This window comes from Lepus europaeus, chromosome 9 (assembly GCF_033115175.1).
Source record: "Lepus europaeus isolate LE1 chromosome 9, mLepTim1.pri, whole genome shotgun sequence".
NCBI lineage: Eukaryota > Metazoa > Chordata > Mammalia > Lagomorpha > Leporidae > Lepus > Lepus europaeus.
In genome coordinates, this window is record NC_084835.1 from 13,514,721 (window position 1) to 13,528,457 (window position 13,737).

The following is a 13,737-nucleotide window of genomic DNA, read 5'->3' on the forward strand; positions in this document are numbered from 1 at the left end:
AACCCATTCCTGCTATTGGGAAGCAAAAAATTTCAGTGTTGAGAAAACGATAAAATATGAAAGCAAAGAAGGACGGAAAAACCATAGAACGTGGCTCTTAAAGTTTTTAAAAGTTCTTACTTTTGGAAAGGCAGAGAGAGGCAGACAGATCTTGCATCCCCTGGTTCATTCCTGAAATGTTCCAGCAGCTGCAGCTGGGCCGTATTGAAGCCAGGAGCCTGGAACTCAGCTCGGGTCTCAGATGTGGCTGGCAGGAGCCCAAGTGCCTGAGCTGTGTCTGCTGCCTCTCAGGAAATTAGGAGTGGAGCCAGGACTCGAACCCTGGCTCTCCAGCAGACAGTGCAGGAACCCCACACTGCACCTAACCTTGGCCACAAAACCCTAGGACTTTTTTTTTTTTTTGGACAGGCAGAGTTAGAGAGAAAGGTCTTCCTTCCGTTGGTTCACCCCCCAAATGGCTGCTACAGCCGGCGCACCACGCTGATCTGGAGCCAGGAGCCAGGTGCTTCTCCTGGTCTCCCATGGGGTGCAGGGCCCAAGCACTTGGGCCATCCTCCACTGCCCTCCCAGGCCACAGCAGAGAGCTGGACTGGAAGAGGAGCAACCAGGACAGAACTGGCGCCCTGACCGGGACTAGAACCTGGAGTGCTGGTGCCGCAGGCAGAGGATTAGCCTAGTGAGCTGCGGCACCAGCCAACCCTAGAACTTTGATGTTTTAACAGGAAATTTTGTTACAGACTCAGCTTTAAAAAAAAATATCGGGCCGGCACCGCGGCTCACAGGAGAAGCACCTGGCTCCTGCCATCAGAACAGCGCAGTGCGCCAGCTGCAGCACGGCGGCCATTGGAGGGTGAACCAATGGCAAAGGAAGACCTTTCTCTCTGTCTCTCTGTCTCTCACTGTCCACTCTGCCTGTCAAAAAAAAAAAAATTCTAAAAAAAAATCAGGTTTTCCAGCTCAGCTGAAAGGGTAGAGGAGCGACGGCACCCGTGGCACCGAGCACCCCCAGTGTTGGCGTCTTCATTTGTAACCCCCTTTGCGCACTCACAGGAGCTGGGCCCCTGGGAAATGCTTACCTGGTCCGGAGCAGGGAGAGGGTGAGGGGAGGCTGGTGCCCCTCTACCAGCCAGTGAGGTACCGGTGGCAATGAATGGGAGCCCGGGGAGTGGCCAGCGACAACGTGGGAGAGAACAGGTCTAGAACATGGTCCGTGTGAGGGCCATAACCACCGAATACAGCCCGGGGAGCACCTAGGCTGGTTCTGCAAACGAGCCGTAGAGACGGCAGGCGGTCAGGAAGTTTCCATCTGGACTAAGCGTGAGGCAATCTCAGGCAGTTATTTTTCATTGACTCAGGGAGGAGAATGGTGGGGGATGAGGAGCATGTCTGAATTTTTAGGAGAGGTGTTCAGGGGTGAAATGTTATCCTACGTCTGACTTTCATAAAACTTCTATTTGGAAATCAAGTATACAGAGAGGTTTCAAAAATAGTAATAATAAACCCAGCAACCCTTTGTGTCCTTTTTTTTTTTTTGACAGGCAGAGCGGACAGTGAGAGAGACAGAAAGGTCTTCCTTTTTGCCGTTGGTTCACCCCCCAATGGCCGCTGCGGCCAGCGCATCGCGCTGATCCAAAGCCAGGAGACAGGTGCTTCTCCTGGTCTCCCATGCGGGCGCAGGGCCCACGAACCTGGGCCATCCTCCACTGCACTTCCGGGCCACAGTAGAGAGCTGGACTGGAAGAGGAACAACCAGGACAGAATCCAGAGCCCTGACTGGGACTAGAACCTGGGGTGCCGGCGGAGGATTAGCCTATTGAGCCGCGGTGCTGGCCTTTTTTTTTTTTTAAGATTTATTTACTTGAAAGAGTTTCAGAGAGGTGAAGGCAGAGAGAGAGGTGTCTTCCATCTCCTGGTTCACTCCCCAGATAGCCACAACAGCAGGAGCTGGGCTGATCCAGAGCCAGGAGCTTCTTCCAGGTCTCACTTGGGTGCAGGGGCCTAAGGACTTGATCCATCTTCAGTTGCTTTCCCAGGACATAACAAAGAGCTGGATCGGAAGTGGAACAGCCAGGACTTGAGCTGTTGCCTGTATGGGATGCTAGCACTGCAGGTGGTGGCTTTACCTACTATACCACAGCGCCGGCACCCACCCTGTGTATCATTGAAATTTTCCAATTGTTGAAATCTACAGCTTTCTTTTGAATGACAGATGTACAGCCAATAAAGTGGTAACAATCATTGAGGAAAGATAGCAGGGCGTTTACAGGGACCTCCTCCACTTCTGATCCAGCTCCCTGCTAATGCACCTGGGAAAGCGGCGGAAGATGGCCCAAGTGCTCGGGCCTCCGCGCCCATGTGGGAGACCTGCATGGAGCTCCTGGATTTGGCCTGGCCCAGCCCCCGTCATTGAGGTCATTTGGTGAGCGAACCATCAGATGGAGGACTTCTCTCTTTCTCTGTGTCTCTACTTTTCTCTGAAACTCTGCCTTTCAAATAAATAAAAATAAATCTTAGAAGATAGTGTAAAAACTGGAGTTAAAGAGCACTGAGGTACGCTGTCAGGTGAACTTTGCAAGGTACCTGTCAGTGTACACCATGCAAGGGAGCCTCAAAAAGTTCTTGGAAAGTGGAATTAAAAGATGAGCTTAATTTGGTGCAAAAATCTTTTGAAATCTATGCATAGTTTTTTCATAATACTCATTTTTCCATGAACTTTTAAGATCCCCTCCCGCTTATGCGTGGACTTCTCTATTTCTCTATTTTGTCCAGGTGCAGTTGTCCTTTAATTCCATCTCCCAGGTGCTTTGGAAGTGCTTTGTGTGTTCCTTTGTGTTGACAGAGACGGGGCGGGGATCGGGCTGCGTGTTTGCGTGGAAAGAGCTGAGCAGTAAAGAGCAGAATTCAGGGGAAGGCGGGGATGGAGGCAGGACAGAGGTTGCTCAGGTGCCCCTTGGTAACGCCGCTTGGATGTTTGAACCGTGTGTGCGAGTTGTCTTTGAAAATGCAATTTTTTCTTTTTTTTTTTTCTTTTTTTTTCTTTTTTTGACAGAGTGGATAGTGAGAGAGAGAGAGAAAGGTCTTCCTTTTTGCCGTTGGTTCACCCTCCAATGGCTGCTGCGGCCGGCGCATCTCGCTGATCCAAAGCCAGGAGCCAGGTGCTTCTCCTGGTCTTCCATGGGGTGCAGGGCCCAAGCACTTGGGCCATCCTCAACTGCCTTCCCGGGCCATAGCAGAGAGCTGGCCTGGAAGAGGGGCAACCAGGATAGACTCCGGCGCCCCAACCAGGACTAGAACCCGGTGTGCCGGCGCCGCAAGGCAGAGGATTAGCCTGTTAAGCCACGGCGCTGGCCTGAAAATGCAATTTTTAAAAGGATGAATGAATGAAGTGCAGAAGGAATGCACCAGGCAAAGCCAACAAAGCAAGCCTGGCGAGGAGTCCCTATACATGGGCACCGCCCCCTCCCAGGAGCCACTCAGGGTGCCGTGTGCAATGAGCCAGGAGCCAAGGGGGTGGAGGTGGAGAAAAGCTCCTTGGATTTGCCCAGTGAGCAGCTGTGGGGACCGAGCAGAGGAAGGGACACCCCTTTCCAGGTTGGGAGGAGGCCGGTGGGGGGTGTGGATGACCCTTTGAAGGGAGAGAGAGAGGACAGAGAGTGACAGAATGAAGGCGAGCCGGAAGGGCGAGCTGGCCAGGGGTGGCCGGGATCAGGCAGAGGGGCCGTGCCCCGTCGGGAGCCTGCCCAGAGCCCGTGGCCCAGGGAGCCCTGGAGGTGTGGGCAGGAGGTTGAGGAGGGTGTGGGGTTGAACTTTGGGAGAGCAGGGACTGCTGGAAAGCAGGCCAGCACGGCCACTCTGTAAAGGAGGAGGCTGGGGTAGCCCACGGAGCCTGATGCTGGGAAGTTCAAGGTGAGGTGGCTGCACTGGCAGAGGCCTTGTGCTGGGACGTGCGTGGTGAAAAGAGCGGAAGGCCCTGTGGTGTGTGTGGCAGTCAAGGTGCTGAGCCAGCCTCGTGCCAGAGGCTGCAGCCCCCTCCCGATCCTGCGACCTTGGCCGCCACATTGCAGCGTGGGTTTGGGCAGGGACACCGGAGCAGGAGCAGAGCGGGACGAACAGGCCAGAGCTTGCCTGGCGTTGCTGGGCTCAAGGGTCATGTGCACGCAGCCCACAGCAGGTGGCACAGAGAGGGCCAGCTACAAGCCGTGAACATTCCAGGGGCAGACTGGGCCGCCCCTCAGAAATCCAGCACAGGATCGCCACGCTGTCCCACATCCGCTTCTGGGTACTCGTTCCTGAGAATGGAAGACGCGGCCCCCGGGGAGGTGCACGGCCATGGTCCTAGCACCACTGCTCATGAGCAGGCAGGAGGAGGAACCGCCCAGGCCTGAGCTGTGGACGAGCGGATAAACACGACGTGTGTATTTGCAGGGCAGAATATTACTGGGTGTTAAACAGGAAAGCAGACCCGACACGTGTCTCAGGAATGGGGTGGGAGGAGGGCGCCGCCTAACCCTCCTGGGGCTGGGCGAGCGGGCTCTGGGGAGTTCAGGTTAATTACCGTGCCGTGGCTGCTGTAACTAGCTCCAGAGACCCGGTGGCTGAAGCAACGGCAGCGCCGCAGTGTCTTCCGCTTCCAGAGCTACAGCCGGGGTGTGGCAGGGCCAGTTTTTTCAGGGTGGTGCCAGTGGCCATCTTCTCCCTGGGCCCTCATGTGGCCTGGCCGCTGTTGGCGTCTGTATCCAGCTTGGATCAGCACCCACTGCTAGGGCCTTACTTTAACTCCATCGCCTCTTTGAAGAGCCTGCCTGCAACCACAGTGACCTCCCATGATCCTCAGGGCGGGGACTTCGGTGCCTGGATTCGGGAGGGTGCTGTGCACCACGGTCAGGAAGACCGTGGTGAGGGGTGCACAGCTCTGTGGACGTGCTCGGTGCCGCTGGAAGGGCCCACTTGGGACACCCGCATCCCGTCATTGGAGGGCCTGGGCTCAGTGGCCAGCTCGGCCCCCCAATTCCAGCTTCCTGCTGATGTGCACCCTGGGAGGCAGCAGGTGATGGCTCAAGTACCCACCCCCCACCTATCAGGCCGCTCGGGGACGCCGGCCTGGGGGCCAGAGCAGGCCAGAAAGGCGTCTCGAAGCTGACCACAAGGAGCGATTCTGAGTGGGGGTCTGGGCAGTGGTCGACTTCAGGCCGTGACAGACAGCAATGACCGTGGCTGCTATCCCAGCCCCCTGGCGGGAGAGCAGGAGGCTCGGTGGGTGAGGCCTCTGGCTCCCAGCAGGGAGGGCCTGGGCAGGTCCTGTATGCTGTGGGCCCCCAGTCCCCCCACCATCTCATCAGGCTGCCCCCAGCTGTTTCTATAGTGACTGCTGACCTCCAGCCGCGGAGAGAGTGAGGCAGCCTAAGGGAAGAGCAGAGGGCAGGTGCACAGCTCCGGCACTGACGGATAAAACGCCCAGCGGGAGCAGAGGGTGACCCAGTTTTGCGGCTGCTCCGTTGGAGAGACTTCAGGCTACCATGCTGGCGTTGATTTTATCCCAGCTCTGTCGTGTTACCTTCACCTCCTGCTGCCAAGCGAGGTGACAGCGTACAGCAGGGTCCCCGCTGAAGGCTGATGCCGAAACCCAGCTGGGAGGGTCCAGCGCCTGGGCAGGCCCCGGGGAACTCGGAGCCTCACTGGTGTCCTCCGGGCCACCCTGCGGGGCGGCAGCCACGCTGAGGCTCGCTGTGCACCTGCACTTTCTAGCTTCCTGGGGACCTGGGTGGCTGGGCTTTGTGGTGTCCACACCATGGTGCGTCAGCCCCTGCCTGTGTGACCTTGGGCAAGCTCCTTAACCATTTAGGGCCACTGTTTCCTAATCCGTGAGATGGGAGAGGGGTCCCAACGTTCACATGAGGTCAGATAGATGGATGGAGCGGCTGTCGGCACTGGGAGGGGGGCCGCTGGGCCTGGCACGGGGCGACCTCGCAGTAACCGTGCGCCTCTCTCTCCTCTGTTCCCTTCCAGTTGGCCATGGGCAGAGCCAAGGGGAGAGGATGGTGGTGTCCGACTTCCACGTGTTCGTGAGGGACGTGCTCCAGCACGTGGACCTCGTGCAGAAGGACCACCCCGGCATCCCCGTCTTCCTCCTGGGCCACTCCATGGTAAGCAGCCCCAGCTCGTGCCACACCTGGTGGCGGGTAGGGCCCTGTCCCCCCAGCTGCTGACTCCGCCCCCTTGGCAGGCTCCGCCCTTGCAGTTTCCAGGTGACTGCAGGTAGGCCGCAGGCCGGGCTCGGGGGTCCTAGAGACAGCTGCGGGGAGAGCCCAGGCGCTGCCCCCTCGTTACAGGTCGGGGCTGCAGGCTGGGCCAGGACGCGGCAGCCTGTGCTGCAGAGGCCTTTTGGGAAGCTGATCCTTTTCCCAGATTCCTGTGGTCCCTTGGTGCTGTTCCCTAGGGAAGCCACCAAGAGCCACAGAGAGGGGCTGGCTCACAAAGGGCCCCAGACCCCCCACGCGCTCATGTCAGAGTTGAGCAGCTCGAGCTGGGGTCAGGGGTCCCCGTGGACACCACCCTTCAGGATCATTCAGAATCCTGCTTGCCTTGGCACACATCAGAGCCCCGGATCAGCCAGGGCTCAGCTTCAAGGCGGGGGTGCTCACACTGTCGGCCCCCGGGACGGACAGGTTGGCCAGGAGAGGGTCTGGGGGACGTGTCACACGGATGTGGCTTCTGCCCCCCTTTCCCACCGCCTGGCTCCACCCTGCATTTCTTAGCTGCCTGGGCCCAGTGAGCGCTTGAGATGGCAACAGCGCTCAGCTTAAATGACCTCTGAGCCACAGGAGACAGGCAAGGCCTCCCTGCTTCCTCCTCCATTCTCGAAGTATTTTCCTTAGACCCTCAACTATTGAGACCTTCACTGAATCAGGAAAAAGGTATTAACAATCTATGATTATGGGCCGGCGCCGTGGCTCAACAGGCTAATCCTCTGCCTTACGGCGCCGGCACACTGGGTTCCAGTCCCAGTCGGGGCTCTGGATTCTGTCCCGGTTGCCCCTCTTCCAGGCCAGCTCTCTGCTGTGGCCCGGGAGTGCAGTGGAGGATGGCCCCAGTGCTTGGGCCCTGCACCCCATGGGAGACCAGGAGAAGCACCTGGCTCCTGCCTTTGGATCAACACAGTGCGCCGGCCGCAGCACGCCAGCCACGGTGGCCATTGGAGGGTGAACCAACGGCAAAGGAAGACCTTTCTCTCTGTCTCTGTCTCTGTCTCTGTCTCTCTCTCTCTCTCTCTCACTATCCACTCTGCCTATCAAAAAAAAAAAAAATCTATGATTACGATCCGTTTACCTCCCGCACCAACAACATAAATAAACAAACCTGAAGCACAAACACCCACGTGTCACCTCACCAGCCTGCGGGGCAGCCGGATTCCGCGTCTGCCAGCTTTGGGCTTGAAACACAGCAGGACTGTGGTGCTGACACAGCCTGGGGCCCCTACTTCTGTCTCCTTCAAGTGCTTGCTCTTGGGAAACCCAGGGGGGTAAAAACACATGTGGTAGATTGGGCGCAGACCGGGTTTATCCATGGCCAGATGCTGTGTGTTCGAGGGGAGTCCCCCGTGGGGCCCAGCCGCGGCTCAGCTCGGGAGCGCTTCCTCCATCACGTGTGTGAGAGATGCGTGCCCTGGCCGGTGCTGGGCCGCAACAACCCTTCCCCTTCTGCCTTGCAGGGCGGTGCCATCGCCATCCTGACCGCCGCAGAGAGGCCGGCCCACTTCTCCGGCATGGTCCTGATCTCGCCTCTGGTGCTCGCCAGTCCAGAGTCAGCAACAACGTTCAAGGTACAAGGTCCTTTCCGCCCTGTGCAGTCCCCGCCGGCTCCCTGGCTGTGGCGCACCGAGCCGGAGCCTGACACAGAGGGCCCAGGTCTGTCCCTGGGCTTCTGGCGCCATTGGGTAGCAGTCTGGACAAACGCCAAGCCTCGCTGTCTGGTCCGCATGCTGTACACTCTGAAGTTGGTGGTCTCCTTCCCCAAAGACACAGAGCAAAGTGCCTTCCTGTTAACTCGCGGCTTGTTGGTTGGGTTTCAGAGGAAGGGAGGTTACTGGGTTGGAGCCTGGCCGTTTGCTCACCAGGTGAGCAGTGGGCAGATTCCTGGCCACCCCTGGCTGTTGGGCGGAGTTCTCTTCCCTCGGCCCCTCCCTGGGTGCGTGCAGCCTGACCCAGCGAATCCACCGTTTGTTCTTTCCGGTGATGACAGCACTTGCTGTCGATGCGGGGCTCTGGGCTCCTCCCGGTGGGGTGGTGAGGCCCACCCGGCCAGGTCGGCCTTGAGAACAGAGGCCTCGGCACAGATCAGGATGGGGGGAGTCCCCAACCCCAGGGGAGTGAGGGGTGGGTGCCAGGGCCTGGGCAGCTGGGCAGCCGTCACCTCGCAGGCCCGCCTCTTGGTCTTGGCCTCAGACAACAGCAGGGCCATTTAAACAGTGGCCTCTTGGCCCCCAATTATCCTCAGGACCCAAACAGTGGAACTCAGGGAGCTGACTCCCAGGGGTGTGGCTCTCAGTGCTGGGCGGGTCAGCAGGCCAGGCTTGTCAGGGAACAGCCCGGGGCCCTGGGTGCTGCGCGTGCTGTGTGGACTGGCCACTTTGTCATCTCCCTGTGCAAGGGGAGGCGCGGCTCCATGATCACTGTGATTGTGTCCTGTGAGGCCAAGGGATTCGTGCTTCTCATGTGAGAACAGAGTGAGCCAGGCCAGGGTCACAGGGCAAGGGGAGATCCCGGTGGGTGCCAGGCACCGTGTGGGGATCTGGGAGCCCCGTGGGTGACACGCAGGTGCTCTGACATCCACTGCCTATACTTTGGGGAGGTGTGTTACATTGTAGGTTATGTTTTATTGCTCATTGGTTTGAAAGGCAGAGCGAGAGAGCATACTCCCCTATCCTCTGGTTTACCTCCCCAAGTGCCTGCAGTAAAGCCAGGAGCTCAGTCCAGGTCCCGCATGGGTGGCAGGGGCCCAGCGACTTGAGCCAGCACTGCTGCCTCCCAGGGTCTGCATTTGGGAAGCTGGAGTCGGGAGGCAGAGCCGGGTGTGGCACCCGGGCACCCCAACACGGGATGCGACTGCTGCCTTGGCTGCCAGGCTGGACGCCCAGCCCGTGACCGGTGTTCTGTGGTTGGCAAGGCTTAGGGAGCATGAGAGACCTGCAGGCGTGACGGGACCGAAGCCAGGGCTGTCACTCCCTGTCTACCGCGTGTCCTCGTGGAGGGAAGTGGACACTGATACGGAGGATATTTTTCCTTAGAGAAGAGCCGGGGACGTGGGGGCTTTTCAGGTTAAGTGCACTGGGGTAGGGGGTCGATGGCAGCTAGGCCGGACGGTGGGGCCAGCAGGGGTCCTCCCAGAGTCCCCTGGGGCTCCTGGGCTAGCTGGAGGAGGCAGCACTTTTGGGCAAGGCCACCCTGGGTGACCTCGTGCTCATAGATCACTGTGTCACATCAGGGGCTGGCTGTCCCTGGGGAACGCAGTCCCCTCTTGTTAACCCAGACAGATGAGGTTCCGGGGTGGCCCCCTCCTCACCCTGAACTCTTGCTGGGCTGAGTCTGGGATGCGCTGATCCCCCTGCCCCACGAGACTCGGCTGCTCTGTACATCTTCCGCATGTCTGACTACCCTGCTGAGAGTCCCACCTTTCAAAAAAAATTAAACAATTTTTGAAAGATTTATGGATTTGACAGAGTGACAGGGGCAGGGGAAAGACGTATCTTCCGTCTGCTGGTTCACTTGCCAAATGGCCACAGTAGCCAGCCTGGGGCCCGGCTGAAGCCAGGAGCCAGGAACTCCATCCGGGTCTCCCGCATGGGCGCAGGGGCCCAAACACTTGAGCGTTTTCTGCCGCTTTCCCTGGTGCCTTAGCAGAGAGCTGGATCGGAACCAGGGCTGCCGGGACTCAAATCGGCACGCAGATAGGAGATGCCCGCGTCACACACGCAGTATGGCTGCCTAACTGGCTGCAGTGCAATGCTGGTCCCTAATTTCCACTTTAAATTGGTTTGTGGTTTGGGGCTGCCATCGGCCACAGCACCTGTCCCGCTTGTGCTGCCTCGGCACCCCGTGGCAGCGCCTGCTGTGCGCGTTGGCAATGTCACTTGTTGGCTGTGGCCCTTTGGGTGGTGTTGCTTTGTCTCTGCGAGTCTTGTCTCTAGCGGCCCCTCGTGACAGCCCTTGCTCATCGGGGCCTCACCAGGGTCCCCCTGCAAGGCTGGGTTCTGGCTCAGGAAGGGCAGGTGAGGTTTGCTCTTGGGACCCTCTGACTTGGAAGATTCTGGAGTCTGCCTCTTCTCCTTGTGTTCTGGATGAGAACACCAGGCTGTGGTCCGGGGGCTTCCCCACGTCGCACCGTGTGCAGCCACAGAGCAGAGCCACCTCCGGGCCTCCGGGTGCCCCATCCAGGGCTCTGCTCACGAAAGCCCTCAGATGTAGCTTCCTGGCACCAAGGCCCTCCGAGGGCAGGGCCCCCCGTCGTTCAGCCCCCGCACCCCCCAGGGTGATGCCGAATCTCGGAACAGACAGGCAGGCGAGGAGGACCGGCCCCCACCCCTGAGATGGGAGAAGGGCCGGGTCACTGGCACCCTCCAAAATCCCACTGCCATCTGGTTCTCTGCCCGGCGTTCATCTTCCCCAGGCTGAGATATATTTAGCCCGGAGAAGAGACAGTGAGGACAGCGGCTGGGGCCCCGGACGTCAGCTGTGCTGAGAGAGTGGTTCCCTGGGAAAGTGGCAGCAACAGCACTTCAGAAGCAAAACCCCAGGGCATCACAAGACCGCACTGGCTGTGAGCTCCTGCCGTGGGGGCGGGCTTTGTTTGTCTTGTGCCCCGGGGACAGAGGCTGCCCGGCTGGCCAAGGCGAATGCTGCTCACCGCTGCTTGCCTCGGACAACCTTCAGGAACCAGGGCCCTCCTCCCCCTGGGAACCTCAGGGAAGGCACAGAAACCCCCTTGAACCTGCCTGCAGGCTTGTCACCCCAAACCTCCCCTGCCTGCTGCCTGGGCCTGGTACTAGTACACCACCTTTGACCTCGAAACAGGCCTGGGGTCAGCCTCCCTGGCCTGTAGCCACTTCCCTCTGACTGTCACCCATCTGCTGTCAGTCTTGAGAATCCAGAAGGTCTCAGGGCAGCTGGGGTGGGGGGTGGCGGGGGGTTGGGTGGAGTGTGGGCTAATTAACAACCCCCAACAACAATTCCAGGGAATTCAGACCCAGGAGCAGGGAACTGAGCCCTGGCCTTGCCCTGGCCCACTTGGCTGCAGCCAGGAGCTGGTGGGAGTTGGTTGACCTGTGTCCTGCAGGCAGCAGCTCTCTCTCAGAGCTGGGGGCCCAGATTTCTGGACAAAGTGAATTGGAGGAAATAGCCATTGTCCCTGCCAGTCTCCTGCAGCCCAGCTCTAGGGAGCAAGTGCCGGGTCCCGCCCAGCGAAGGTCACTGGAGAAGGCACAGGGGGCCGTCAGGTGCACGACTGCCTTAGGGTGTGTTTTCCCTCCTAAGGAAGCCTGGGCTGGCCCCGAGGGCCCTTTTGCTGTGTCACGGGTGTGCCTGTCCCGTGACCCTTTTCCCTGCTTGGTCCCTTCAGAAGCATGGATCCCTGAGCTCCTTGCGCACAGGGTGGTTGGCTAGACCCACGTTGGGAGAAAGTGGTAATGACCTTTCCCACGGCGAGTCCCTCTCTGGCCGCGGCTTGGACGTGAAGGCAGGGAGCTGGTGACCTTTGCAATCAATAAGGGTGTTGGCCTCGGCTCTTCTTGTCCATAGGAGACATACACTTTACCTGAGTCTGTGTTTTGCATGTGATTTGCTCCAGTATTCCGTTCTCCCATGGGTATGTCTCGGGCTTCTCCTAGGGGCCGGAGCCAGGTCGGGGAGCTGGTCTCCTATTGCACTCTGAGCGGTCCTCGGAGGTGGGTTCCATGGTCCCCTGTTTACAGACAGGGACACTGAGGATCCCAGACTGTCGAGTCAGAACCAGAGCCCACGTCTACACCCCGCCGGCCTCTCAGTCTGATTTCTCCATGGTGTTGCCTGCCCCTTCCCGGGAGGAGTGGGGCTCGCTGTGGGGTTTGGCTCCCAGTCGCCCTCAGGGGGGATCTGGGTTGTGTTGGTGCCGTTGGATGCTCTGTGGTCGTACAGATCCCATGTGGTGGGCGGAGCCAGGTTCCACTTCGCGGAGGGGTCCTGTCCAGGGACTCCCCTCTCCTGAGGCAGGTCCAAGTCCTCTGCCGACTCCCACAGGATTATCCAGAGATGTCGAAAGTCTCGGTCAAAAAGACAGAGCAGTGATGGTTTGCACCCCACTTCCTTTAGGGGTGAGCAGCTCCCCTCCCCCTAGACGTCCTCTGCCTTCCTGGCTATGGTGCAGAGCGCCGCTGTGAGCCCAGGGAGCAGCAGCCGGCTGGTCGACTATGTCAACGCTGGCCTGCTCGGGTGTGGGCTCTGCCGAGACCCTTTGCTTCCTAGCGCTTCCTTGCCAGGTGGCAGCAGACCCCCACTCAACCCTGCAGTCTCCCTGCGACTACCATCAGCTCCTTCCTCTGCTTAGGTCTTCCTCCTCCCCCGGGACCCTGGCCCCCGGTGTGAGCCGTCAGCCTCCTGAAACTGACAAACCTTAAAGACAGCGGGGAGTGAGAGTCTGTGCATCACTGGCTCCCAGCATCCTGCCCCGGGATTGCTCTCCTCCCTTCCATGGCGTGTTTGTGGGGAAAGAAGCTAAGCAAGCACCTGTTTGTTTGTTTTGGGGGGGGGGATTTTTTTTTTTTTTGACAGGCAGAGTGGACAGTGAGAGAGAGACAGAGAGAAAGGTCCTCCTTTGCCATTGGTTCACCCTCCAATGGCCACCGCGGCCAGCGCACCGCGCTGATCCGAAGCCAGGAGCCAGGTGCTTATCCTGGTCTCCCATGGGGTGCAGGGCCCAAGCACCTGGGCCATCCTGCACTGCACTCCTGGGCCACAGCAGAGAGCTGGCCTGGAAGAGGGGCAACCAGGACAGAATCCGGTGCCCCGACCGGGACTAGAACCCCGTGTGCCGGCGCCGCTAGGCGGAGGATTAGCCTGTTGAGCCACGGCACCGGCCTTGTTTGTTTGTTTGTTTGTTTGTTTGTTTTTTTTTGAGCTATGAGGTCATTATCATCAAAAGATCTGCCTTGACCCAATGGAGTCCTGTTGGAAAAAAAGGCCTGGAACTGGCTGTGCAGGGTTAGAGAGAGCTGGAGGTCAGGGCTGTCCCAGCGTGTCGCGGGAGCTCCTTCAGGGGGCATCTTGGCCTGCAGAGACACCTGCCCCGTCCCCAGCTTTGTGGGTCGGTACCGCTTGTGCTCTGGCTGCACGCTGCAGGCACCGAGGGAGCTCTTAAAGAGACACAGATGCTGGGACCCACCCTGGGCTTGGCCACCCAGCTGCCAGTTGGGGTCTTGAGAAAGTGCAGATCCTGACCTGTGAGCCCAGCGTTGCAGGGGCTACTGGTCTCAGGACCACACTGGGAGCAGGGAAGCCGTAGACTCTGGCCGTAGAGAGCAGCACAAGACAGGCTTCCTGATAACTCGGGGCCGTGGGTCTAGATGTCGCCTTGGTGGGTCCATCTGCCTGTGCCTGCGCTGTGTTGGCTTGTCTGTCTGGGCCTCTCCCCCTGCCTCCCCACACACTCACACCCAGGGCCTCGGCAGCCATCTACGCCCTGCAGCCTTACTGTTCTCAAGGTGGCCTCCCT

At 59.2% G+C, this 13,737-nt stretch overlaps 1 protein-coding gene across 1 annotated transcript in view; it reads left to right on the forward strand.

Annotated features, from left to right (window-relative positions):
• MGLL (monoglyceride lipase) overlaps positions 1–13,737 on the forward strand; it is a 108,246-nt gene that overhangs the window by 71,193 nt on the left and 23,316 nt on the right. The window contains exons 4-5 of the mRNA XM_062200095.1: positions 6,007–6,143; positions 7,709–7,819. Of these exons, the coding sequence (XP_062056079.1) occupies positions 6,007–6,143; positions 7,709–7,819 (248 nt within the window). The remainder of the gene's footprint in view (positions 1–6,006; positions 6,144–7,708; positions 7,820–13,737) is intronic.